At 28.3% G+C, this 26,901-nt stretch overlaps 6 protein-coding genes across 7 annotated transcripts; 3 read left to right on the top strand and 3 right to left on the bottom strand.

Annotated features, from left to right (window-relative positions):
- Positions 1 to 615: 615 nt before the first annotated feature.
- On the bottom strand, positions 616 to 3,855 carry LOC112688202 (ankyrin repeat domain-containing protein 18B). Of its 2 annotated transcripts, none has more exons than XM_025561277.1 (7): positions 3,424 to 3,855; positions 2,612 to 2,818; positions 1,975 to 2,142; positions 1,726 to 1,849; positions 1,452 to 1,595; positions 1,273 to 1,380; positions 616 to 1,201 (listed from the first exon to the last, which is right to left on the bottom strand). In XM_025561277.1, the coding sequence occupies exons 1-7, from the start codon at positions 3,535 to 3,537 to the stop codon at positions 720 to 722; spliced, it is 1,347 nt and encodes a 448-aa protein (XP_025417062.1). In that variant the 5' UTR covers positions 3,538 to 3,855; the 3' UTR covers positions 616 to 719. The 2 variants fall into 2 exon arrangements, with proteins under 2 accessions (XP_025417062.1, XP_025417063.1); XM_025561278.1 differs by having other exon boundaries at positions 3,399 to 3,478.
- A 119-nt stretch (positions 3,856 to 3,974) lies between these two features.
- LOC112688203 lies at positions 3,975 to 4,732 on the top strand. The gene is made up of 3 exons (XM_025561279.1): positions 3,975 to 4,090; positions 4,233 to 4,389; positions 4,444 to 4,732. The coding sequence occupies exons 1-3, from the start codon at positions 4,065 to 4,067 to the stop codon at positions 4,618 to 4,620; spliced, it is 360 nt and encodes a 119-aa protein (XP_025417064.1). The 5' UTR covers positions 3,975 to 4,064; the 3' UTR covers positions 4,621 to 4,732.
- Positions 4,733 to 6,848: 2,116 nt separating this feature from the next.
- On the bottom strand, positions 6,849 to 10,192 carry LOC112688125 (proliferation-associated protein 2G4). The gene is made up of 8 exons (XM_025561165.1): positions 9,910 to 10,192; positions 8,698 to 8,826; positions 8,528 to 8,633; positions 8,298 to 8,460; positions 7,903 to 8,201; positions 7,685 to 7,830; positions 7,478 to 7,608; positions 6,849 to 7,386 (listed from the first exon to the last, which is right to left on the bottom strand). Exons 1-8 carry the CDS (start codon positions 9,998 to 10,000, stop codon positions 7,213 to 7,215), a joined length of 1,239 nt encoding a protein of 412 aa, XP_025416950.1. The 5' UTR covers positions 10,001 to 10,192; the 3' UTR covers positions 6,849 to 7,212.
- A 784-nt stretch (positions 10,193 to 10,976) lies between these two features.
- LOC112688122 (E3 ubiquitin-protein ligase RFWD3-like) lies at positions 10,977 to 16,218 on the top strand. The gene is made up of 10 exons (XM_025561160.1): positions 10,977 to 11,379; positions 12,527 to 12,709; positions 13,267 to 13,343; positions 13,888 to 14,020; positions 14,123 to 14,256; positions 14,332 to 14,472; positions 14,615 to 14,833; positions 14,910 to 15,153; positions 15,210 to 15,650; positions 15,790 to 16,218. Exons 2-10 carry the CDS (start codon positions 12,538 to 12,540, stop codon positions 16,044 to 16,046), a joined length of 1,818 nt encoding a protein of 605 aa, XP_025416945.1. The 5' UTR covers positions 10,977 to 11,379; positions 12,527 to 12,537; the 3' UTR covers positions 16,047 to 16,218.
- A 1,046-nt stretch (positions 16,219 to 17,264) lies between these two features.
- LOC112688171 (transmembrane protein 19) lies at positions 17,265 to 22,337 on the bottom strand. Its single transcript, XM_025561238.1, has 8 exons — positions 22,045 to 22,337; positions 19,020 to 19,208; positions 18,701 to 18,805; positions 18,457 to 18,594; positions 18,254 to 18,403; positions 18,094 to 18,198; positions 17,760 to 17,975; positions 17,265 to 17,593 (listed from the first exon to the last, which is right to left on the bottom strand). The coding sequence occupies exons 2-8, from the start codon at positions 19,174 to 19,176 to the stop codon at positions 17,436 to 17,438; spliced, it is 1,029 nt and encodes a 342-aa protein (XP_025417023.1). The 5' UTR covers positions 19,177 to 19,208; positions 22,045 to 22,337; the 3' UTR covers positions 17,265 to 17,435.
- Positions 22,338 to 22,427: 90 nt separating this feature from the next.
- LOC112688170 (integrin-linked protein kinase) lies at positions 22,428 to 25,744 on the top strand. Its single transcript, XM_025561237.1, has 9 exons — positions 22,428 to 22,694; positions 22,821 to 22,986; positions 23,062 to 23,254; positions 23,323 to 23,403; positions 24,541 to 24,736; positions 24,803 to 25,046; positions 25,107 to 25,206; positions 25,334 to 25,464; positions 25,536 to 25,744. The coding sequence occupies exons 1-9, from the start codon at positions 22,606 to 22,608 to the stop codon at positions 25,680 to 25,682; spliced, it is 1,347 nt and encodes a 448-aa protein (XP_025417022.1). The 5' UTR covers positions 22,428 to 22,605; the 3' UTR covers positions 25,683 to 25,744.
- Positions 25,745 to 26,901: the final 1,157 nt, after the last annotated feature.

The raw sequence follows: 26,901 nt of genomic DNA, 5'->3' as shown, positions 1-26,901 counted from the left end.
AATTTCAATTTCTGAAACTTATTTAAATAACAATTGAATATTACGGTACAATAATTAAATATTCTATTGTTAAACTAGGTACCTATTGATATTTTATTTTTATTGAATAATGATAAATAAATTATTAGAGAGATTTAGATATTAGTCATTAGATAACAATAAAAATTGATCTAAGCCTCCTGTTAATAAAACAATGGCATCATAAAGTAAACATAGTCATTGAGTTTAGAATATTTTTGAATTAATGACATTGCATGTACACGCAGAATAATATGTAAATTATGTCGTAATAATATAGTATGAGTTACTGAAAATACACAGTCTATTTATTTGTAGTTATTAATTAATATTTTTCATTATAATAAATAAATCCATTTTATCAAAAAAGTACTTTGAAATATGTATTTGAAAAGTATACTATACTTATATACAATTAATAAAACTTAAAATAGGTTAATAAATATATCTTAATAATTTAGATTATTCTAATAGTAGTTTTTCTTAGAAAATACAATTACTAACTGAACTTTAGTTTATGTTTAAGTAATTAAAATAGTGTCATTTATATCTATAAGTTTCATGTTAAACTTTTACCCATAGAAAAGTGGTAAGAAATGTTGAGAATATTTTTATTAATAAATTACAATATACACAATTTACCTATATGCATGACTAGAAATTAGGAATTATATTTTGAGTTAGTTATGTTGTTCAATTGACTAATTGTCTGCAGTGTCTGGATTATCTAATTTATGCAATAAACACATAAGATCTTCTACCCATTTAGGTTGAGTGTTGATATCAGAATTCAAACAAACTAATTGATTTTCAGTATAAACTTCATTATTTTTCATGACATTGCTTTCTACTGATGATACATTTTGTGAACCACATACATTTGAATTATTAGCTTTAGGTACAGTATTTGTATATTTAGAACTCAACTGCTCTAGTAAACTTTCAAATTCAGAATTTTTATCTATAGGAGTTTCAGTGTATTTAATTTTTTTAGAACAGGGCTGTGGACTTTTCATACGCTTTAATCCTTTAATAGGTGTTTTTGAATCTTCATTTTTGCTCTTTTTATTAGTATCATTATCATTATACTGTTGTGATGTATTTAAGAAGCTTTTTACTAAACTATCAGGTATTGGAGTATTTACTTCATTTTTTGTATACTCTAGGGCAAGTATACCAGCTTCTATAAATAATAATAATAAAAAACATTTATTGGTTATATTTTTTTAATCATAAGAAAGTTGTACATCATACCAGTCAACTGAATAACTTTCCCACTGTTTAAGATTGAAGATACAAAAGAAGTTTCATCTACTGGTTCAATAGACTTTTCCAATAAATTTAATACAGAATTATCACCATCTAGAAAACAACCATACATTATAATACATATACAGTTGAATAGTTGTTAACATAAATTTAATTAAAACTACCTTTTAGTTTTGACATATCCAAAAAGAATGATTCATTTGAATTATTTGATGTCAAATCTGGCTCTAATGTTGAATCATTACTATTAATGTTTAGTTGATTAATTGACTCGGCATATATTTTTGAGCCTAATTTTGAAGATTCACCTAGAAAAATAATTTATATTTTAAATTATAATTAAATAAAAACGCATCTTGCCATATTTTAAAATCAAGTTTTCTTATATAATATTTAATCTTATTATAATATAATTAATAATTATTTTTTTAGACTTACTAGTTGTTTTAAATTGTGACGTACTAGATGATGATCCTAAATATGTATTATTTTTTAGTTTACCAGTACTGTTAGTTTCAGAAGTTGAGTGTAAATAATAATCCTTATTTTTATCTTTGACAAACTAAAATAAAGAATAACAGGATAAATAATAGTTATAAAAAGTAAAACGATAACTCATTTGAGTAATGTTTTCTTCTGTAATTTTTAAATTTATACCTAAATAAATCAAAAAATAATAAAATTTACTTCATTTATGAAATGAAAAATATTTAAACATGTTGTTTTGGCAAGTTGTATAGGACTTTTGCCAAATTTATTGACCAGTTTTAAGTCAGCACCATGATTCAATAATAACTTAACTCCTTCGATACATTTACTAGTAATGCACCAATGAAGAGGAGTGTTCTTAAAATTCTGAAAAATTAAATTTTTTCTCTTTCAAAATGATCTACCAATTTATTAAATAATGTAAGACATGCAACACGAATGGAGTGATAAGAAGAGAGAAATAGACTGAGATGGTTTGGGCATGTGATGAGGCAAAAGGAAATAAATGCAGTAAGAGTTGTTATGAAAATGAACGTTGAAAGGAAAAATGGAAGAGGAAAACCAAAAAAGAAATAGTTGGATACAATCGAATATTATATGAGAGTTGCTGGTATCTGCATAAGGGATATAGAAAATTGTGTCTAGTGAAGGTTCAAGACAAAGGTAACCAATTCCAAATAGTTAGGACAAAGGCAAGGTGGAAGAAGAAGAAGAAGAGTAAGACATGCAACAATTTTGATTTTATAAATTACTTATAGTCTGTAATTAAAATAAATATAAAAAATGTATTTTAAAATTATTTTCCTACACTTAAGATCTAAACAATTGAACATACTTTATCTGTAGAATTAATGTCACAGTGCAAATTGTTCAATAAAATATCAATGCATTCTGAAGCACCTTGAGAAGCTGCAATATTTAATGCAGTACGTCCAAGTTTATTCTGAGTATCATTTTTGAATGCTTTGACAGTTTTCAATAAGTGCTCTAATACTTTTGGTTGATTATTCATACATGCTAGGTGCAAAGCATTATTTCCGTACTATAAAAATTATACTAGGTTATTAAAACATAAATATATTCGGTGCACCAACTAGAAATATATGAATTGGAAATACATTTAGTCATACACAAGCAATATGTCTAGAATATCATCAATTAAGAATGATATTTGTTATAATTCTGATATAATAAAATTGAAATGGAGAACTATTGTTAATAACAATATCATTGTGATTAAATTATCACTTGGATATTTTATATATTATTTTCACAATAGTTTATTTACTCCGATGAAAAATAATAAAAATAACTGTGAATTTAACTGAATAATTTGTTCAATATTTAACATTGCAGTTCTAAAATAAATTTATCTCCATATTGTTATTAATTATGAATATATAATAGAAATCACAAGTGAAAATAAAAAAATAAAATAATTTTTTTGGTAATATTTATTAAACTAAATAGGTATAGGACAAAATAAATGTTTGAAGAGTTGTAAACTGAAAATCCAAAACGAAAGTCCATACCCATAGTTATATAAATAAACAATCAAATAACTAAAGATATTTGTACTCTGTATCACTTTGAAAAATAATGTCTTGAGAACATCGAATTACTATGAATTAATCGAGGAACAGTCACCTTATCTCGAACCAAAGGTGAAACGTTGTAGAACAGGTCGGTTTGTATACTGATCAAATCGCCATTGATGCATGACTGGAAAAACCTATCGTTGACCGACTTGTTGGACACCATTGTTGTTTCAACAACGGGTCTTTGGCAGTAGGATTATAAAACGGTTCTGATGTGGACGTCAATAATAAAAATACTCCGAAGACATAAGTTGTAATCGATGTTATAAGCACTCGTTTGGTCGTTTTGACTGAGAGGAAAGACAACCAAATCCGTTTTCTAAATTAATTCAGTTAAGTATATCGAAACGAATTCACGAGATTGACAGTTTTCGGTGGTTCGCGACCCATTGTAAACAGTCAGATGTTCGTGTGGGTGAGTTAAGTGAGTCTCTGTATTCGGAGCAACGTTTATATCAAATACTGTGTATGATACGGTTTATCGCCGAGAAAATACCGCCGTTAGTCTCTCATAGATAATGTTATCTAAAAGTTGATAACAATGAACGGATAATCATTATCACATATTGAATTTCGGGTAGACGTATTATTACTATATGAACCGAACTCAGTCACTGACTCAAGGTTTAAGAACGCATTAGCTGGTCTCTTCCATTTTAATATTTTTAGTCAAATTTAGACTTATGAAAAATGAGTAAATTAAACAAATTCATAAGGTACGGTAATAATGATGGTGAAATCACGCGTGTAAAACGATAAGTGTTTGGAATGACCTCAGCCATAAGTGTTTACAAATAGCCTTGACATTGTATCGGTATCTGTAAGTGTTCTTACAACATTACTTTGTGTTTTACTTAGTTACACATTAAGAGGAGCATTATTCGGGGCGACAGTGTTCGGTTCGTCTGAGTTGGGCCTATGGAAAGATGGCGAAACATCCCGCGAAGTAGCAAAAATCATAATTGCCATTCTAACTCCTTATGCCAAGAAAGCTGAGTCTCAATTGCCAGACGAAGTGAGTTACTGTTGCCAAATAAAATTCTGATTTACCTATTTGTCTGGTTTCCAGGTAAAACCGTTGCCATCTGTAGAAAATTTGAAATCTACGTCCACGGCAGCTTGGAATAAAAGCGTGTACAATGCTGGAGAGTTTGTCATCAACGCACCCAACAAATGTGCTTGTGCGGCTAATAAAGTGTATGAACTAGTCGAGGTACGATTGAATAAACCTAAAGAAGACCAATAACGATCTTTTGTGTTCAATTAATAAATTCATGTACCATGTTAATGTTTAATAGAAATCTGTTATATAATTATTATGATCCATGTATTATTAAACTGCTCTGATTTTATATAGATTTTTGTTACAGTTCTCAATCTATTGTGCTTAATTAATTCAATAAAGAACTATATTATAAATAAGTATACAAGTATTTAATTTGCCAAAACATACATTGTAATTTCATTTTTTGAAGAAAAATTCTTTACAATTTGACAATTTGATCAAATGAATATTATTGTGCTAATGATTATAGATTAAATATGTGATTTATGTAAATGAATCACATTTTTTAGTATTAAAGCAATAATAGTTTTAAGTATAATAATAAAAAACTATTTCTTAAATATTATAGAACTTCAATTTTCTCTACTTTAATTTCTTATCTCCTTCAATATATATTATATTAGCATATATGGCATTGGCATAACACAAAAATAAATATATAAATAGATGAAAAAAATATATAAATATGTTAGCAAATAAATAAATAGTTATAAATAAAAAGTACAGAAAAAAGTTCTTCATAATTAAAAAAAAATAATCTACAGTCTAACATCCAAGTTGGCCAACCATTCAGCTTCGGAACTTCCGCCCTAATTGGATACCAAGCATCCCTCTTGTATATTTTCTCATGGGGCAGGATTCTACCATGTGTCTCACTGCCTGAAATTCTTTGCAATCACAAAGTGGGGACCTAGTCATCCCCTACTTATGAAGCAGGTAATTGCACCTACCCTGCTCAGTCCTAATTCTATTAATCGTTGTCCAGATCGTGCGTGGAAGTTCAAAACCTGGTAGTTTTATAGTGGGATCTTTAATGAGTACTGAGTTGTTGACTGAGGCTTCCATCCACTGCATTAACCAATGTTTATTCATGTCCAATTCAGTATCAAAAAATTCCCAGACCAGATTTCTTGATTTCGATCTTTTAGATGGGTGATTGAAGATATCTACGCGAGCTGGGAGGTTAGGGTTTGCTTTAATTTTAAGTATTAGGGAACAGATTGCTGCTTGTCTTCTTAAGTTAGTTGGTGTAATATGTGCTAAGACTGGTAACCAATGAGTTTGTGTACTTTTTAGAGTACCTGAAATTATCTTCATTGTTTGATTCATCTATAGGTCGATTATCTTAAGATGCGTATTTATTGACCATATGGGAGCGCAATAACTCTTTCAATGGTTCATTATTATATTCAACCTAAGTGTGACAATAAATTGTAGTTATGGATTATTTAAAGATCAATGATTATAAATACAATTATTTTAATAACCTGAAAAAATTGATCAAATTAATTTTTATGTTAACTCTATTTTATAACATTGAATTTTAATGTTTAAAATGTATAACTAAATTTTTTTAATAAATTAATTATTGTTATAAAGAAAAATTTTTAAGAATTGCATCAGAAAAATAAATTATGAAATGAAATTCACACAATTTTTTTTTTCAATTAAATTATAGTGATATTTAATGGTCAAATATTTTCTTTAATTGATTTTGATGAAAAAAGATGTATATAAATATTGTGAAATTAAAAAAAAAAAAAATTTTGAAATAGATGTACTAATGTAAAATATGACATTTTAAAAATTAGGTAAAGGAACAAGGTTAATTATAATGAGAGCAATACATTTTATATATATATAAAAAAAAAAAGAAATTTATGTATTCCATGTTTCAAACATTGAACATATAATCTGTAAATATTTCTTTATGAAAATGTAAACAGAAACGCAGTTAAATTGTTTAACACAAAAATGTATGAATTTGAGTATCATACATGATTAAAATTGAAAATAGTTATTATTCTAATCTTAGTATAGTTAGTATAGTTATTATATTAATCTTTAATTTTGATAAATATAAGAGTTTAATTTGTTTTTTAAAAAAAAAATATCAAATTATACTCAGTACATTATTGCAATAAAATTACTGATGAAATAAGTAAAAATAAAACTTAACTATCAAAAAATAAATGCATCAAAATATTTTTTAAAATAAAAATAGACTGTTGTTTATAATTTCATCATAACTTTTTATGTTAAAAAACATTTAAAAAGAATGATAAATCCATAAAAAACCTTATCAAATTTCTAATAAATTAAAATGTATTCAATTAATGAACAATGAATAGATGATACTTTATTAATCATCATTATTGAAGCGTAATAAAAAAATAAATAGATCTGCATTGAAATGAATTACATCTTTTATTATAATAAAAGCAAATAAATTACAAGTAGCTGTTGGATGACATTATTTAAGTAAACTATGCTTAAAATTTTATTCCAAGATTCAACAACGGATTTAATTTTAAAATTTAAATAGTTTATAATGTTCTTACATAAATATATATCGGTCAAGATTAATTTGAAATTCTATAGATCAATGATTTGTCTTCATAGAAGTCAATTAACATTTTATAACAGTTTTTAATTTACTGATTTATCTTTAAATTATTTGAAGTTCGTAATTCAATGTAAATTTGTGTCATACACATAACATGTGTAAAACATGTTTGTACATAATTCTTAAAAAATTGAAAAGAAAATTTGTTAAGCAGATGCATCTACTTCCATATTTTCAACTCCCGTTTCTGTCTTAGATGGTTGATCAACTTCCATATTGCAAGTTCCCTTTGCTGCATTACCACTCTTTTGAGGCTTCTTCTTCTTCTTTTTAACAGGTTGCAAAATACCTCTTTGATTTACAGATGTTTTGAGTAAATTCTAAACATAATTTGTAATTATTTATGACTTATTAATATTAATTTATATTTTTCTTTAAATTATAACAAAATAGGTATTATTAACAATATACCAATATTTCTGGATCTTTAATGGATAAATTAGGCACATAAAGATCCTCTTCAAATGGTAATCCTGTTATTCGAGCAGGTCCATTGGCTGTTACTAAAACTGTAAACTTGTATTGAACTACAGTTTCACCTGAAATATACAAAATTGTTAATGAGTTACCTAAGAGATATTTTTTATAATAAATAAAAGAATAAAATAATTTACCTGTTTTTTTCAAATAGAACTTGAAAAGGTTCAATAAGTTTATGATTTACACATTCCATAACGCCCATTTTTGCTTTCTTTTCATCCTCAAAATTTCTCAAATTGAATGGCATTATACTGTGTTTTTGAATAACTTCGGTGTAAAAAATTCTGCGAAAATAAAATATATCATGCAATATAAAATATTAAGTATAAAATACTAATAACTCAAACAATACTAACCTAGATGCTCGAAGTTTCAAAGGATAAACTTCATCTGTTTTTTTGAAAACAGACACCTTAGCAGTTGTTTCTCGTGCAGCACCACTTCCCGTGCTTACAAGAACATCTAAAGCGTAGACTTCATTAGCCTCAATTGTTGCCTTTTCGTGTTCTTTACGATGTGATTCGCTTGGATTTTGAATAATTGTTTTAGGGCCATCTAATTTAAATTGTTGCAATTGATGGCTAAGCATACCTTCAACTGGTTTGCAATCAAATTCTTTACAAACTTTCATTACCATATCAGTTATTTGATATGTCTAAAAATTAACAATAAAGAAAATAATGATTTATTGTTGAATTTAAAATCAAAATATAAAAAAATAAAATAAATATTAGATATAACTGATACTAACATCATTGCCAGGCCGCATCAGTCTTAATGCTGCTTGAGATGCATAATGAGCAGCTAAGAAACAGTTAGCTTTTTTATCAGTGATTTTATTTTCAGAATTAGCTCCTACAACAATAGTATGGGCAATCATAGAAATGAAACCATCTAAATGAACTCCTAAATCTCTAAAAAATTAGAATTAGTTCATTAGCAAGATCTATATATTTTATTGTTTTTATCATTATAACATACATTTTTAAAACATCATCCTTTGCAATTGTATGATCTGGTTCACTTGTAATAGGTGAAAAATGGCAAATACAGCTGTTGGCAGATATACAAACGGGAAAAGCAATACCTAAATTGTAATACATTTTTTTTTTCTTAAAAAATGTATAAATAATAAATATATTATTTAATACCTTTTTTCATTTCTTTTTCTTTTTTGAATACTTTACTAGCCTCTTCTATTATTAAATTATCTCCCCATATACATACATCACGAACTGATGCACCTTCTACACATTTTTCTATTATTTCAACAAGAACTCCTGAAAAATAATTATTATAAAAACATAATCTTTTTAAATTATGAATAAAAATATTAAATATAATTAATAATAATAATTAAAATAATAATCAACTTGACAATATTTTTAGTTAATAACCTATTACACATACATTATCATGTAACATTATTCTATAGTTTATAACCAATGAACTTAGTTCTCAACGAGAAACATCTAACCAATAGCATTTAAAAAGTCAATTAATCAGACATACCATTAATTGATGTCAAGAGGGATTGACTGAGTCACTCTAGTGAACATTTTTTTTAAAAACTAGTACAATAAGAAAATTATCTATGAAAACTGTAAATGAAAAATGTAACCAAAGTAAAAATGCTTATATTATTACTATATAATGTATATTATTAAAAGTTATAATAATAAAAACAAATATATCTTTATGGAATACCATAGAAAGTTCATATGAAAATACATAGAAGTAATGAGTAAAGTAGGGCTAAAATGTTGATACTCGGTATATTATAATTGTATTTTACTGAAAAACGATAGGTTTCAATTAGTCAATGAAAATCGAGTATACGGATGTTTTGAATTCAACAGAGTATCCGCGACAACAGTTCCATAGGAATTAGTTTAAATAGCGAAGACGGTAACGATCAACGTTTAGGGAAGAGCTATAATCGTCATAATTTTTAAATGAAAAAAAAGTGACGAACCACACGGAACGATGACGTATGGAGAAAGTCCGCCTGGAAGACACATGAATTATGGTATTCATAGCCCTATCGAGTTGTTTAAGACAGCAGTTGGAGGGAAAAATTCACGAGGAGCAAGTTTCATAGGAGAATTTTATGGTCCCCCAAGAGTCGCCCCCTGGAGACACAATCCAGAGAGCGGGACTACGTTTGTAGGTTATGTGACGAACGCGTAAACCGTGGCACAACGTCCGCACGGTGCGCACGACTACATCGACCACAGGCGGGTGGGGAAAATGCCGGCCGTCATCCACCACCTTAAGAAAATCGTTTTTCCAGTCGACTTGAAGGTGCAAGGAAGCATTTAGAGGAGTGCTGAGGGTAGGTAGAGGTATCGGGTTCGACTTACGGTTAGCGATCTCTCCAGCAGTTTTGTACTTGATCACCACCGCCTCGTCGGCAATCGTCGCTTCGACTTCTTCGTTGTCTTTGTCGGCCATATCGTATCTATGGATCGAACTGTACGGAACGAATATATCGTACACGGAATTACAATCGTATAACGGGCAACGGCAAGACAGCAATCAGTAATCGACGTGCATGCACGATACAACACAAAACACACGATTCGCTGGACGGACAATACACCGAATTATTTATTGTAGTTCGCGGCAGATAAAATGTGAGGGGGGTGTAGTGGGGAGCCGTGTACTGAAACGAATATACTGCGGTAAACAACATCGGTAACAGGTTGACCGGCTGTGAAGACACGAAAATTCCCGCTCACAGTCCATCTAAAGTAGTTCAAATTATGAAAAAAATATGTTAACCGTCTGCCACATAATTCTGTGCTCGCTAAAATTCAGTTTTTTCAAACGTTTTCCGTAAGACTTACGAACCGTTTATAATCGCAATTAAAATACGGTTTTATAGCGCACGTAATTTTAGATCTCGATGAACGTAAAGTTCATCAGCGCACAAAATATACTATTCAACCATAATTTGACGGGTTCGATTTAGTATTTTGTTGAATTTTCATTTACTATTCGTATCGTCCAACTTTCGTTTTCCATACGCATTGGTACTATTATCACATGTAATGTACGAACGCCAAAGTTTTTGGCCAAAAATAGGTACCTATTTTCGGTTTGAGTTTAATTTTTATGAACCGCGGTGAACGTACAGGTGCGCCACTTGTTGCGCTGGCAAAGTTCCACGGGAGAAGCATTTTTTAGGATCACATTTTTTAAAAAACATGGATTTATTTAATAGGTTCAATTATAACTACAAGACATACAATTTCGGATTCACGAATCTATATTCGTTTTTAATAATTATTCGTCGATTGGAGCGTAGAAATGAACACGTAAACGCGGATGACACATGATATAGTTTCAATACCGATCACCCTGTCACCGTGCACGATGTGGTTAACTCATGATCAGTGGTCATTGATAACGGTAACCATACATTCAAACGTATCTTCTAAGACCGCGACAACAATATTAACCCTACGATTCAGATATGAAGATTTGATTCTCGTGCTCGTTAGAATTTGTAACTTAGTATTCATACCAATCTGTAAATGTAAATGTGTAATTGTATCTTATAAATTTGTGACAGTTCTGATGTGCCCGTCTGTTAACTAGACTGTCGCTACCGAAATCACAGAGTATCCAATCTCGATCAATTCATATACCGTTTTCTTTTGTTTTCTGTTTTTGACAACTTAAAGCTAATGTTGATCTCGAAACAGAATTAAAGATGATGTAGTTATAATATAATTTATAACTTTTGTGCAATCACGAACCGGAAATCATATCCGACTGGTCGTCAATAATTTTTTGATTATTTCTCTTGTATAAATTCTGACTAAATAGTAAGTAATTTTATACCTAAATTAAATTCTAACCATTTTTATATCCCATGTTATTTATTTTCAATTTTTATTTTTTTATTATTTATTGGTCCTTTTTATTATAATCAACTTAATATTCACTAGAAACATTAAACTAATATCCCAACTTTTAAATAACTTGAAAATATTATTGAAAGTATAATAAATTAATGTGAAAGTAATCTTTATTATAAAATAAAATTATCCAATTAATTTACAGTTGTAAAAATATCTTATATATTGGCTTGCCAATCGTCCTGATTTGACCGAGACAGTACCAGTTTTTAAGGTATGTCCTGGTGTCCCGGTCGATCATTCCGTTTGTCCCGGTTAATAGAAGCTGAGAAAATAACATTTAGAATTGTACAATTTAATAATAAAACAAAACAATATTGTACATTATATCGTTAAGCCAGGTTTACACGGTGTGAATCTGACGCATGAGGCAAGATTCGTGAGGCATCTGATTCACCTAAATGGTTACAAGATACATATCTATGCACGAAACAATGTGATTCAGGGCAAGGCAACGATGAGGCAACTCAATGAATTGAATACATTGATTTTGATCCATGGCGCTACGCTTGAGGCAAGACACTCAAAGAAGTAGTTCACACAACGTAAATCTTCTTTGACATTCGACCAAATACCGACTAAGCTTCCGCTCACCATGAGGCATTCTCGTTTAATTCGCTTATTACCCGAGGCAAGTTCAGACAGGGCGAAACATACAGAATCTTGACTTGCGCCTCAGATTCGTGTCGTGCAAACCCGGCTTTACAATATGGTTATCTAATCGGTATGGTCATGTACAATAATAATGTATTTTTGTAACCATATGAACATAAAAAAAAAAAAAAAGTCATCATTCGGTCATTCGATATAGTGTCCTAGTTTAGGGATTTCAAAATCAGGCAACCCTGCTTATATACAATATAAAAACTAGTAACTTATTTACTTTTTACTATCACATTTAGTACTTTTAGGTATTTAATTCTTAAATACTCAATGTTTTGTAATCACATGTCTTTCATTAGTTAAAAAAAATTCTAATTTTAAGTTAGAAAACTATAATAGTAAATTACAAGTTTAAGTTATTATTATAAACCAATTTTTGCATGTCTTACAGTTATCAAAAATATGTCTTATCAAGAGTTTAGCGTAGAGTTCATAGAGCCTGAAGAATTTGATGATTTTTCTCGCACAGATACTGAAGATTCAGATAGTGTAGAAAACATGGAGGATGAAGAATTAGATGTTGATATTGATAATGATGGTTCTAGAAATTCTAGTTCAGTTTCACAAGCTATGTGTAAGAATTATTTAATTTTTATAATCTTTGTTATAAGTATAATTTAATTAGATGCATAATATCTACATTCTAGGTAAAGATTTAAAAAATAAATTCATATTTGTGCTAAGATTTGGCTTTCTTACTCTATAATGTATGCCACTTTTTCTATCTTGAAACCTAACAGAATCATATTTTTAGTAATATTCAAGTCCTTTAAAATTATTGCTTGGTTATAAATTGAACTGGACAAAATATTAAAAATAAATAAAGGTTTTCAAAATAAATTGTCTTAATCACTTTTTGTTTTGCATATTATTAATTTAAATTATTTTTATGCCAGTATAGTGTATTTATTTAATTTTATATGTATTACATTTTTTAAAATGTTTTTAACAAATATCCTAAGATAACAATTGTTGTATTTGAACTTAAGGTTCTTTAGGTGTAATATACAGCCTCTACATTTTTCCTGTATAATCGACTTAAATTATTTTATTTTCAAAAAGTATTTTATAATTTATGTTTCTTCATTAATTAATATGGCCATAAACATTGTATTTAAATTTCTGTTGCAGGGGATATCCTTGATTCATCATCAAATGGGTCTGAAGAACCTAATCAAGCACACGTAGACTTAATTGGACTTGGAAGAGTAAATTAATTATTGTTATTATTATTATAATTATTATTATTTAATACCTACTGCTATAATATAATTTTTATAGAAAATTAATTAGATTTTAAATCTTTTTAAATTAATTTTTTTTATTGAAGTTTATTACATTTATTTTAATTAAATTTTTTATATATAAGAGCATACGTCCTTATTGTAAGACTTATCATTGTACATAAAAATTACATTTTAGATTTAAACCAAAGGGTGTAAAATGAGTAAAAGTCAACTTTATTTTCTAAAAATCCCTTCAAGAAGGTAATACTCGTGGAACCCCTCCCCTATACTCTACTAGTGAATCTAGGGGTAGATCTATTTAATTCCGTATAAAAATTTAGTGATATTAAATTATATTTTGTAGAAAAATAAATTAATTATAGTAACTAGTTTTTTTTTTAAAAAAAAAGTTAGGTATTACACTGCTAATTATACCTAAAATATTAATTAATAATCAAGGAGTCAACTTAATTGTTATAAAAAGACTATCTACTAAAATATTTGACTTACCTTTGTATGTTGATAGAGTCAAAGTAGAGTTTTACCTGAAAGTAATTTACAATCGATGGATCTTGACATTTCCCAACAACCTTCATGTTCTACATCAGCTCAAAATATCAAAGAACCACAAACAAGTTCTACTTCTGCAAACACTAATGGTGATAAAATAAAGTTTTTTAAATAATATTTTATCCTTCTATTTTTTATTAAGCAAGTAGAATAAATTATTATAAATAATTATATAATTTTTTTCTTCTTAGATTCTGAAAATACAGATGAAGCATTTTCTTGTTCAATATGTTTAGATGGACTTACTAGTTCTGGTGATCATAGACCTGCATGTTTAAAATGTGGTCATATTTTTGGAGAGCAATGTATAATAAGATGGATTAAGGTTATTGTTAAAGAATGGTTTATAAATATTTGTTGTATTAATTTTGTATTAATATTGTTTCTGATTATGCATTAGACTGGATGTAACAGTGATGCAAGAAGGTGTCCAACGTGCAACACTAAAGCTAGTTTAAAAGATATTAGAATTTTATTTGCTAAAAAACTTGTAGCAGTTGACACTGCTTTGTTAACCGATCTTCAAAATAAACTGGAAAGAGTAAGAACCTTTTTAAAAAATAGTTATTATAGAAATAATATAAATAATATAATATTATGTATAATATTTTTGCGCTGAAATTTTTACTTTGTTAAATTTTGAACCATTTTTAATATATACCTAAAATTTTGAATTCTCATAGGAAGTAAAAAAAAATATATCGTTAACAAATGAATCACATGCCTTAATTGAAAGAGCTGAATGTTTATCTAATGAAAATTTAAAGTTAAAAACTTTGTTAAGTGGGTGTAATGTATCACCAAATGCTCCTACTACAAAACGATCACTCATGAAAAACATAAGATTATGTAAAAATTCTGAGTGTAGAGTTATGACCTATAACAAAATGAATATGATGTTGGTAAGTACTTTTACCTCTTTTAATTTGTATTGGTTTTTTTCTTTAACATATTATCATTATCTATATTGCTTATCAGGTAGTGTCTCAAAAGGCTGAAACATCAATATTCAATAATCAAATAATCAGAAAGATGAATGCATCATTAATGATGAATGAAACATTAATTGCTCCACCCGAAGAAAAAATTTATGTACATTCCAAACAAATACGTGATATGTCGTTTCATCCAATTGAACATCATGTATTAGTCTCTGTTGGTTTAGATAAAAATGTCAATCTATTAGATATGACGTCCAATGCAGTGATTTCTGATATTGAATGTAATATAATTCTTTTTTTTTTTTTCTTTCAAATATTCTAATAATCACATTTTCAGTGGATGAACCTTTGTGGTCATGTTGTTGGGCTGGTGACAATTCAAATGTTTTGGTAACAGGTGGTCAAACTGGTACCTTGTTCTACATTGACAAAAGAGTTATGAAGGTGTTTCACTCTGAGCATAAACGAACTCCTGCTTGTGTTTCACTTGTTTCAATTCCTCCATCAAGTACACGAGTATTTCCTAAAGGTGGTTTTTTGAGAACTCGAATGGATTTGCTGTCTATGTTTGAAGCATCATGTGCCCCTAATTTCTACCAAGAGACTGAATTGCCAGTAAGAGGTGTGTGGAGTTGTGCTTCCTATGATACACGTTATAACCATATACTTTTGTCATCCAAACCTTGTGGTAACAACAAGGTAACCCGACATATTGTATCAAAATTATCATCCTTGAATGAAGATAGCCTTTCATTACAGCCAGTGGTCACCTTTTATGGTCAGTATTATCTATTATTATACATGCAATGTTTATAATAAATTGTTTTATATTTATGTGTTAATTTTTAGTGGCTTATGATGATTATTTTTACATTATCAATAACATGAAATTTAAAATGTTTTATGAACAATTTCAGGTGGGGATAAAGCTACACAACTAACTCGCTCATGTTTTGTGCCAGCAAAAGAACCTTATGATGAAACTTTAGTAGCATATTTCGACGAAAAATCAAACTGTATACAATTATGCAGTTTGAACTCTAACTCTTCTGTTCACAAATTTAGCGTTCAAGAACCAATTTTAGATTTATGCTATTTAGATGGATTGGTCATGAATAGAAGACGGGTAATAGCTGCTTTGTCAGCTAAATCCATTAGTATATATTGTGTGTGAAAAACAGTGGTATAATTGTTTATGTCTCATTTGTGTATATTCTTTGATTTTATTTTATTTATGAAAAAAGTTGTCGTGGCTTTTGTTTATAACAGTTAAAATATTATACTATTTCTCAATACTCTTTCCAATGTTTTGAATCTATTACCTATTTTTAATTGGAATTAAACAATAAAGACTGAATTATTGTTAACATAAAACAATTATTTATGTAATATAAACATATTTTCTTAATACAAATATATATTCACTTTTACCATAAAATGGTTTATTTAGTCTTATTAAATTTATACAGAATATAAATTTCACAAAAATTTTAGATATTTTATTTTTGTAATTTTTAAAGCTCTAATTTAAACCTATTAATTAAAATGAATAATGACAATTATTGTAGATAAAATAAAACTTTTTGATTATTTTAAAATTGTCTGGAATATATTTAAATAATTTATACTTATTTACCTCTGTTGTATTTTTGAATTTGTCTCTTGTTTAAGACAGATAAATTATGATAAAGTTATGATATGATAAACAATTATTATTCTATACTTCTGTAGTGATACACAAAAAATAAATTATATAATTCAGCTTTGGTGTTATTTTTAGACAAAATTATGTATTAAATATAATTTCAAATCACTACATAATCTTAAAAAAAATAAATACATAACTATATTGAGCTGTAGTAAATACCACTTAATCACATGCAAGTAAAATAAATTGATAACCGACTTCTATTACATATTTCACCATTAACTTCAACATGCTAATATGAGGACTAGTTTATTAATATAATTTGGACAATCTGTTGGCAATATATTTTTTTTTTTTTGAACCAAGTGGTTAATCTGTAGACAAATGTCATTTCATGCATCTACTTCCTTGTAGTACATCAACAGTTAGATCAAAATTCTATAATTAAAAACCGAGACATCAAAAATAAACACAAAGAAAAGATAAATTATAATACTTAAAGGTATGTAAATAAAAACAAATAGTTCAATTATAAGAGTATATTATAAAATGTAATGATTAAGTAACATCTTATTTAAGGGTTTGATATGTATGAGTTTACATTAACCATGTTTAGTATTAATTCAAATAAAACAAATATAAATAAAACATAAAAACAATTATATTATTTTAACACTTAAACAAAATATATATTTTACGGATAAAAAAAAAAACAAAAAATGTATGTATAAAAAAAATATATATATGTATATCAAATTTTCATTTTATTTACAAAAAAAAGTGTGTCAGTCTAACTCCAGATCTAATATCTAACATTGATAAAAATAAAATAAAATTAGAATTTAACAAATATTTAAAAGTAGATATTGAAATAAAATAGTCACATTTAATAAAAGTTTTAAGTGACCAAATGATTCAGGGCCAAACTAAGTACGCAATTTTAGGAGTCAAAATTCCCATAATCACACTTGATATTAAGTTGACACTGTGATTATCTAATATTCTCCTCCCAGATATGTGCATGACATCTTTACCTGGCTGTTCTACAATTACTCCAGTATTTCGATTATAACCTGAATTTAAAAAATAACAATAAATAAACAAGTAACGAATCCAAACTAATTAACTACTAATCATATAACAATGATAAATTTGAAATAAATCATCCCAAATGAATATTTTTTTGATAGTTTAAATATGTATACCAACATTAAAAATATTAAAATAAAATGTAGTTACCACTATACTGTAAGGTGGCACCTAATACAGAATCAACAATACTGCCAACTAGTCCAGCAAAACCACCAGCAATTATTATTGGCCACTGTGCAGGACTTCGAGCTAACATATCTGCATCAATCATGTAGATGAGCATTGCATAATTTGCCAATCCAATAGCAAGACCGCCCAATAAACTGACAACTAATCCAATAGCTGTTATACCACCATTTGTACCTGGACCATACATCGTACAAATAATATTTCCATTGCACTTTTTGCAAATACTAATTCAAATTAAAGAAAGTCCTAAGCTTGATTTAATTTGATTAAGTTACAAAATCTAAAGAATTACCTTTGGGAACTGGTTTACAAGTGGTTATCAATACAGGTAATCCACTATCCAAGACTGTCGCCAACTCTGAAGCCCACGTATCACCATTACAACTAGCAAAAGCACCTGAATGAAAAACAAAAATTAATTTACATACTATAACTCAAATATAAAACCTTACCTAGTATTCCAAGGGATAACCAAGACGGTCGATAATAACGGTTGAAATCAATGGGTAGTTCACCACATCCAACATCTAAAATGTATAAGAGTGCTAATTGAGTAGCCATGCCACCATTGCATAATACCTGAATCCAGTTTCTTTGTCCACCTAAAAATTTATTGGTAAAATATTCAACAGCAAAAATTGAATTATTGATGTACCTTCTTTAAAGTCTGATTCTAATTGCTTTTTAGTTTTGCTTCGAAATTTTGTTGCACGTGAAGATGTAACAAAGAAGGTAAGTAAACAAGCAAAGAATCCATAATTGCTTAATGTCAAAACAAAACCAACAAATACACCTAAATAAAAAAATGTATAATGTTAATATATTTGAAAGTGCACTTATAGTTTCGTAAATGCAACAAATTATTATTACAGTTTTAGACTCTAAAAAGAAATTCTTACCCAATAGTGCACCGCTAAGATTTAAACTGCGTTTAGTATAACCCCATACAGCCATAAATAATGGAAGGAAAATAGATATAAACCAACGGAATGGCGGAAGTCCCTCTAAAAGTTTTACCAAATAATTAGTTCATGGTTATTTTTAAGTATAAAAATTTGTATAATAAAAATATATGTTTAAAAATAAATATCACCAATATTAGCATTCTATTAAACATTAAAATTCAATATTTCATTCAGAAAAATAATGATATAAATATTTCTTAAACTAATGTATAGTACACAATGAAAGTTAATATTTATAAGTTGATGAGCTTACCATCTAGTTCATTTGTATTATCGCCATATAATTTTCTGAACAGAATATTGATAATCCATAATATCATTGACAATGGAATGGAAATCATTGTTAAGGCAACTGATATTGTTGGCTTTGAAACATTCATGTCTTCAGAATCATTTTTAGTTTTAGCCATAGTGATAAAAGAAAAGAATCGTTTTTGGAACACTAAAAGTGAAAACTAAATAAATACTTGACTCATAAAAAACAATAAATTATTCTTTTAAAAATATTGAATATCAACAAAACATTAACAACAAAGTGTTTATATAATAAATAATTGTGTAAGAAAAAAAATAATAGTACATTAATTGCTAAGCCTGATCAATTTATTTAATAATAAATCATATTATCGAAAAATAATTCAATAACTAGAACATTTTAAATACTATTAAAACAATAATAATGTGTTTTATATTATAATTATGTAACAAGAAAATAATAGCATTCTATCCAATCATTTATTAAATAATAATGATCAACCAAGATAAAGGTTAATTTAAGATAAAACTTTAATTCATACTAATAATTTGTAAAAATGTCCAATGTAAAAACCCAATTTATAAAATAAACTAAGGTTCTTACTTAAAACTAATATATCATTGGTTGAAATTAAACTTTAAAATTATTCTTTAAATTTAAAGTTTATAGTATAAGGATTTATAAAAATAATCAGCAAAGTTTAGGTGAGTTATAAAATATATTATATCAAAAAGAGTGTCTTATACCGAGGAGATATTTCAATTTTAAATTGTGAATTTCTGCCATACAGGAGTTTAAATTACTTCTATTATTTAATAATGGCAGTTGACTGGTGGTCAGTATATCCCTGTCCTCATTTGTTATATCAATTTGTTTAGATACATATGATTAAGCATATGTATGGCTGTATGAGTAACAAATAACAATAAAATTATAAATATAAATACTTAGACCATAACTATACTTATAAAATACTTTACATGCCAAGTTTAAATATATATCATGGATTACGTGTAATTACACCATACTTAATTAAATCACTTTGATTTGTATGGTATAATATTCAACGGATATATTAAGTATTTTAATTATTAAATTATTGAAGAACGAACAAACAATAATTAATTTCCATAGAAATATTGTTGTACAGGTATAAATATTTTATAAACGATATATACTAATTTTATATTTTAATTATTTTATAAAATTAATACTTGTCATTATACACTTTATAATTATAACAATTTAATTTGTATAATAAATTACTAGATGGGTAAATCTAAACAACTTAACTCACGAGTTAATTTAATGATTGACTTAATAGTTCATTTATAATAAAGAAATAATGATTATTATAACTATGTTTTTTCCAGTTAATTTGAATAATAATTATCTAAGTAAAAATAAAAGTATGATTAGATTTTTACATTTTTTAAATATTAGTAAAATAATTAGTAAATACATATAATACCATAAAGCATGTATTATTATATTTTTATTGGACAGAGATGGGCAACTCAAATTAGAGGGAAAATGTGTACCAGATTTAGATCAGAGTAAAATAAAAAATTAAAGTGAGAGCATTTATTTTATATAATTAAATTTTATGACTGAATCAATACAATGAAATAAGTACCTAATACCTATAGCTATGTTTGCTATGCTGATATGGATATATATTATATTTAAACGTTTAATAATTTAGCTGCAGTTCAATACTAGATAAGAATATACGAGTAATATCAATATTTTATAACTAATGTAATAAAATTAAATATCGATAAACACTGAAATGTTATGAAGTTATTTGAAAATAATGCATAGGCCAGATAAAAAAAGCTGGATGAAAGTTGTCCATCTTTTCTGTAGGGAATACTCTTAAACTTTTTGTTATAAATCTATAAGCGTTCTACGAACACACCCAAACAATTTAAGAAAAAGAAAAATTGTTTACTCAGGAAAGGTTTTGTTAAAAATATTTTGATCAAAGTTTTATTAGTGATGGTTACAGTAATGTTATAGAACAATAGATACAAAGAAGTACAGAAATAATTTCGTACTAACAAATTTAATTAAATTTAGGTGAATTTAAAATGAAATTTGTTGCATTCATGTCTCCCATTTTCAGGAACCGTTAATAAAAAATATATGAATTTCAGATATTACTTAAAAATTGATAAAATCATTTTTAATGAAACTAACATTTTCCTTATTGTCAACTATAATAACATTTTAGATTTGATCAAACTTAACTTACTCAAGTTAATTATACTTGATCACTTGTCAACCATGTCAAAGAAAAACCACATCACAAAAATACTACAGTACCATACAGGAATGGGATATATAAGGAGGTTCTGAATAGATCAATATGCAGATGTGTTTTAATCCGATTGCAAAGCAAGCACCTTCACGCCAGTTAACTTAATAAACTTAATGTTTCGGACTTGAAATTATTTCGCAAATAATGCTTTGAACTTGGGATATTTTATAATAAACAGTTATTGGCTTTAAAGTCGAGTTATAATTTAAAACATCATCCATGCTTATTCAACACCACGACGGTTGAACTGACGGCACGCAACACTACATAAACCTATAAATATGCATATCATCACCATAAGCGTGTGCAGACATAACTGGCAGGGTAGTCAAACATAACACATTATCATTTAATATTAACAAAAAATTTGCATTCGTAACTTTATTTAACTTAATAACTATATTTCTCCAGTATTCTTACATTTTTTTTAACGTTAACTAATGTTTCGAAGTGGTTGAAAATAATATGTTTATTTATTATTGTGATCATATTGAATATTTTGGTGAGGGTGGGAAGTTTCACAGAATAGTCAAGTACCTACCCTGACTACCCCGTGTGCACGCTTATGATCATCACCAATGAATAAATCGGTAATAATTCGTTGATAGATTTTTTCCAAACGAATCATGTTTGGGGAACTTACAACATATGATTTTTTTCTTACCGAGCGGAAAAAACGTAAAATAACGTTAGAGTTACCTGACTGCGCAGACACTGATCGTACAATGGTCAGCAAAAAGGTCGAACGATAAACGAACGGAGTGTGTAAAAGCTAAGAGTGCACGTCTCGACGCGGCCATAAATTACGAAACGGTGTGGTCGTAAGTGACGGCGTAGACGTCGTCTGGTTCACTGGCCGTTTACTGGCGGTGAGACGATCGTTGTTCGGCCATCCAAACAGCTATTAATTTTCAAAGCGTTTTGCGATACGCGCGATCCCAGCAGCAACTGTACACGAGCAGCACGTCGTCGCCCCCGTGGCGGCCGTTTATCGGCTTATCGCGAACGCGCGCGCGCGCACTAGGCAGTCGTCGATAGCCCCCGCGTTATCCAACGGAAAACAGCTGTTCGGCCGCGAGATAACTCTGTTTATTTTGGTAATGCCAAATTTGGAGTGTTTTGGAGCGCCGAGCGCGACGTGTGTTGTTGCTGCTGCGTTGTGTGCGTAGGATTGCCGTAGTCGTCGCCAACATCCGCTTCTCGATCTAGGCCGTAGCCGTTCATTTCCGTTCGCTCGCTGCCCGTGCACTCGCCGCCGAAATGGAAGACATATTTCAATGGTGCCGTGAAGGCGTTGCTATGCAGGTTCGGGTCTGGCTCGACGACACCGAACACGATATGAATCAAGGGTGAGTATCGCGATTTGACCGTCCCAAATGCATTTGCCTCGATTTTTTCCCACCTTCCCGACCCCGTGCACAGCAGTGTCCATTGTATGAACTTGTTGCATGATTGTCTTATGCGTTGGTCCTTAGCGATGACCACGGGTTTAGCCCGTTGCACTGGGCGGCCAAGGAAGGCCACTTGAAAGTCGTCGAGATGCTTGTGCAGAGAGGTGCCCGCATTAACTCCACGAACCGAGGTGACGACACGCCTTTGCATTTGGCAGCAGCGCACGGCCATCATGAAATTGTGCATTTAGTGAGTGGTGTTTAACATGTTTATGAGACATTTTTATCGCTTCCATTTTGCAACCATTATTTCATTATGTTTTAGTTGTTGAAAAATCGTGCTGATATTAATTTTACTAATGAACATGGTAACACTCCATTGCACTATGCTTGTTTCTGGGGTTATGAAGCAATTGCCGAGGAACTTATTGAAAATGGGGCACTAGCAGCTGTAGCCAATAAAGATGGCGATACTCCTTTAGATAAAGGAAAAGGACCAATCGTAAAACACCTTAAAGGTATTTCATTAATTTGTGCTACCTTTAACTTTTTTTTTGCGCTTTTATTAATTAAAATTTTATTATAGATTTGGCGTTACAGTCTGGACAAGATCTAACTAAAATCATTTTTAAAGATCAAAGTTGGTTAGGTTTGAAGACAAGGAGCCGTAAGTTATTTGAACTTATAATAATATTTAATTTGTTTATTTTTATAGTTTATACTACCATTGATTAATAACATTAATTTAAAGTAAGCTAATAATTTATATAAATTTATTTGTATTTTTAATTAAACTGTATTATTTTATATAATGTTAACAAATTAAATAAATTGCTTTGGTTTGTATAATTATTAGGTTATCAACTTCTGTTATTTTGGGTTATTGAAAGAAATTAGATTATTTTTCTTCTCCTTTATCTTTCACCCAACTATTTGGAGTTGGCCACCCTTGTCCTAAACCTCTACTCATCTCGATTTTCTCCATTCCCTACACACACACAAACGGCCCTCATATAATTTTCAATCGTATCCAATCATCTCTTTTTTGGTCTTATTCCTCTTCTGATTCTCCTCTTCCTCTTTTCCCTCCAACATTAATTTTCAACACAACTCTTACTGCATTTGTTTTCTCTTGTCTCATTACATGCCCAAACCATCTAAGTCTATTTTTAGTCATCTTGTCCGCTATAGACACTACACCAACACTAGGTACCTCTTACATATTTGTTCCTTATTCTATCTTCTCTTGTCACTCCATTCATCTATCTAAGCATTCTTATTTCCACAACACTAATACTCTGTTTTATTTTCCTGTCAACAGCCTAACACTCTGAACCATATAGCATAGTTCTTCTCACTGCACTCCTCTCCTGTAAAATTTTACTCATTTTTTTATTTTTTTTAATTGAAATTTTTTATTAATTATATATATATATATATATATAATTATTTGAGTACTCATCTAACCAGAATAATATCTTGATATAAAAAATGGCTGTCATTTAAATTGTATTTCTATTTAATATGCACAAAAAATATTTTTATTTTTATTAGTTTACAATTATGTATTATCTAATTTACTATCACAATTTATTTTAGTGCTAAAAAATTTTTTTAAAAAAAAATTGTTTATGCGGTACAACCCAAACTTAGTTCTCCTATACAATTTGTACTTCATGATATTTATATTGAAATTAAATAATATTTTTAAGAATACATTTAAGATGTATATGTAGTTTATGTATGTAATTCACCAATATTTTGCTATAACTCTATTTAATCTTTTATTTTCTACATTATTTAGGTGATGCTACATTATCACGCCATAAAGGAATTAATTTAAGTGATCTGTACTTACATACCAAAATGGCTACCTCGCCTAGTGGAGAAACATGGCGTGGACATTGGCAGAAAAATGATATTGTTGCTAAAGTGTTAGCTGTTCGACAATGTACTCCTCGAATTTCAAGAGACTTCAATGAAGAATTTCCAAAACTCAGGTGATTAAGTGATATCAATTATAATTACTTTTACTGAATCTAATAATGTTATTATTTGGTTTGTAGAATATTTTCGCATCCGAATGTACTCCCAGTGATTGGATGTTGTAACTCTCCTCCAAATTTGGTGGTTATTAGTCAATATATGCCATGGGGATCACTTTATAATTTATTGCATGAAGGAGCTAGAGTTACCGTGGATACTGCTTTGGCCCTTAGACTTGCTGTAGATGTTGCTAGAGCTATGGCATTTTTGCATAGTCTAGAAAGAATTATACCACAGTTTCATTTGAACAGTCATCATATTATGGTATAATAATTTTTTATAATTTTTTATTTATACGTATGCTGTATTCAACATTATTTATAGATCGATGAGGATCTTACAGCTAAGATAAATATGGCAGATGCTAAATTTTCATTCCAAGAAAAAGCAAGGGTTTACTATCCAGGATGGATGTCTCCAGAAGGTATATCTTATTAACTATTTCTAATAAATTATGAATTATTTTCCTTAAATGTAATAACTAATTTATTTATTGAAACCAATCTATAATTTATAGTTTGATTTATTTGTATGACTTAATTCTATTACAGCTTTACAAAAAAAGCAAAGTGAAACGAACTCCGAAGCGTGTGACATGTGGAGTTTTGCAATTCTTTTATGGGAATTAGCTACTAGGGAAGTTCCATTTTCTCATTTGTCACCAATGGAAATAGGAATGAAGGTATATTTTTAGTTATTTATATTGTATGAAACCCAATCAAAGTGTTTTTAAATAAATGGTTTTACCTTTAGGTGGCTTTGGAAGGTTTAAGAGTGTCTATTCCATTAGACATTTCACCACATCTCACTAAACTGATTAAGATATGCATGAATGAGGATCCAGGCAAGAGGCCTACTTTTGACATGGTGCTTCCGATTTTGGATAAAATGAAAAGATAATAAAAAAAATAAAAATCTAAGTACCACAAGTAAAATAAAAATCTTAATTTAATAAAGATAATATCCAATATTTTTTTATAATTATTTATTTTTACTCTGAATTGCAAGTGATCAAATATTTAATATATATGGTTTCCTTCAAACATAAATTAAAAATAATGGGCAATTATATTGAAATTAATTTCTACTTTTTAATACTTACAAAATAACTCTGTATACAAAATAACAGCTAAGAACTGGTTGATACTTCCTCCTAGTTTTGATAAAATTTGATTCTTAATACTTTGCAATGGAAAACAATCAGTTTTGGTTTTTGTGCTATCATATTCTTTGTGTGTACACTAGTATAGACTAGTGAATTGTTATGAAATGCTTGTCTATCATTCATACACTGTGGAAATGAGTTATACTGATATAATTTGAATCTCTAGATTAGTATGATCAAAACCTTGTAGATACAGCAAAAATGCATGTATATATAAAATAAAAGTGATGATTACCATAGCTTAATTATTAAAATAACTCGATTTTTTAAGGGTTCTTTTAATGTTGCTATCTATTTTGTATGCTATATAATATGTACTTATAATTTTGTTGAAAATTTCCATAAATTATATTTCAAATTTTCAAATGAATTATATTTTATAAAAACAGTTGAAATCAATTAAATTAAATAATATATGATTAAGAACTTAACTTGACATTTTATAGCATTAAATATTTTTGGACTACTATTTATATATTCCAGCATGAGCTTCCTGTTTAATGCAGACTAATAAGACTTAAATGTTAACTATTTATTAACATTAGATACATAGTAATTAAATATTATTATATTTTATAGTTAATTTATAGCTACATTACACTGAATTTTTGTCTCTGCGGTTAATGTATACATTATTTATTTTTGAATTCAGCAATATAGTTTTCAAATGCATAATGATCTTGATAGATTTGTATTGTTTACTTATCCTTGGAGCATATTAAGTTCATTGTATACTTCTTTTTTTTTTTTTTTTTAGTTATTTTTTATAGATACAGCCAAATCAAAACTTAAGTTGATAAACTTTTGTTTTAAAAAATATATATTTAGTTAGTTCCATTAGTGGTTATGTTAGTCACACTAATATTATATGCTAGACAGGTTTTTAATTATTATTGTTGTACATCAGTTATTGATATTCAATGAAATTTAGTTCAAAAAATAATTTTAATGTTT

The sequence above is a fragment of the Sipha flava genome, unplaced genomic scaffold (genome assembly GCF_003268045.1).
Source record: "Sipha flava isolate LNK unplaced genomic scaffold, YSA_version1 37_pilon_pilon, whole genome shotgun sequence".
Classification (NCBI taxonomy): Eukaryota; Metazoa; Arthropoda; class Insecta; order Hemiptera; family Aphididae; genus Sipha; species Sipha flava.
Note: the sequence above shows the minus strand (reverse complement) of the source record. Positions and strands in the feature narration are given on the sequence as shown.

Bases quoted from the DNA above. Each gene is read 5' to 3' on its own strand.
- LOC112688202 (XM_025561277.1), bottom strand. From the start codon at position 3,537: ATGGTGTCCAACAAGTCGGTCAACGATAGGTTTTTCCAGTCATGCATC. The intron at 1,596-1,725 runs GTAAGTCTAAAA...TTATTTTTCTAG, and splicing joins GTCACAATTTAAAACAACTA to GTGAATCTTCAAAATTAGGC. The intron at 1,381-1,451 runs GTAGTTTTAATT...GTTGTTTTCTAG, and splicing joins GGATATGTCAAAACTAAAAG to ATGGTGATAATTCTGTATTA.
- LOC112688203 (XM_025561279.1), top strand. From the start codon at position 4,065: ATGAGTAAATTAAACAAATTCATAAG. The intron at 4,091-4,232 runs GTACGGTAATAA...TGTTTTACTTAG, and splicing joins AAATTAAACAAATTCATAAG to TTACACATTAAGAGGAGCAT. The intron at 4,390-4,443 runs GTGAGTTACTGT...TCTGGTTTCCAG, and splicing joins AGTCTCAATTGCCAGACGAA to GTAAAACCGTTGCCATCTGT.
- LOC112688125 (XM_025561165.1), bottom strand. From the start codon at position 10,000: ATGGCCGACAAAGACAACGAAGAAGTCGAAGCGACGATTGCCGACGAG. The intron at 8,461-8,527 runs GTATGTTATAAT...CTAATTTTTTAG, and splicing joins AAGGATGATGTTTTAAAAAT to AGATTTAGGAGTTCATTTAG. The intron at 8,202-8,297 runs GTTAGTATCAGT...GTTAATTTTTAG, and splicing joins TGATGCGGCCTGGCAATGAT to ACATATCAAATAACTGATAT.
- LOC112688122 (XM_025561160.1), top strand. From the start codon at position 12,538: ATGTCTTATCAAGAGTTTAGCGTAGAGTTCATAGAGCCTGAAGAATTT. The intron at 14,473-14,614 runs GTAAGAACCTTT...GAATTCTCATAG, and splicing joins TTCAAAATAAACTGGAAAGA to GAAGTAAAAAAAAATATATC. The intron at 14,834-14,909 runs GTAAGTACTTTT...ATTGCTTATCAG, and splicing joins ACAAAATGAATATGATGTTG to GTAGTGTCTCAAAAGGCTGA.
- LOC112688171 (XM_025561238.1), bottom strand. From the start codon at position 19,176: ATGGCTAAAACTAAAAATGATTCTGAAGACATGAATGTTTCAAAGCCA. The intron at 18,404-18,456 runs GTACATCAATAA...ATAAATTTTTAG, and splicing joins AGAATCAGACTTTAAAGAAG to GTGGACAAAGAAACTGGATT. The intron at 17,594-17,759 runs GTAACTACATTT...TTTTAAATTCAG, and splicing joins TGCCACCTTACAGTATAGTG to GTTATAATCGAAATACTGGA.
- LOC112688170 (XM_025561237.1), top strand. From the start codon at position 22,606: ATGGAAGACATATTTCAATGGTGCCGTGAAGGCGTTGCTATGCAGGTT. The intron at 23,255-23,322 runs GTATTTCATTAA...ATTTTATTATAG, and splicing joins AATCGTAAAACACCTTAAAG to ATTTGGCGTTACAGTCTGGA. The intron at 23,404-24,540 runs GTAAGTTATTTG...TACATTATTTAG, and splicing joins AGGTTTGAAGACAAGGAGCC to GTGATGCTACATTATCACGC.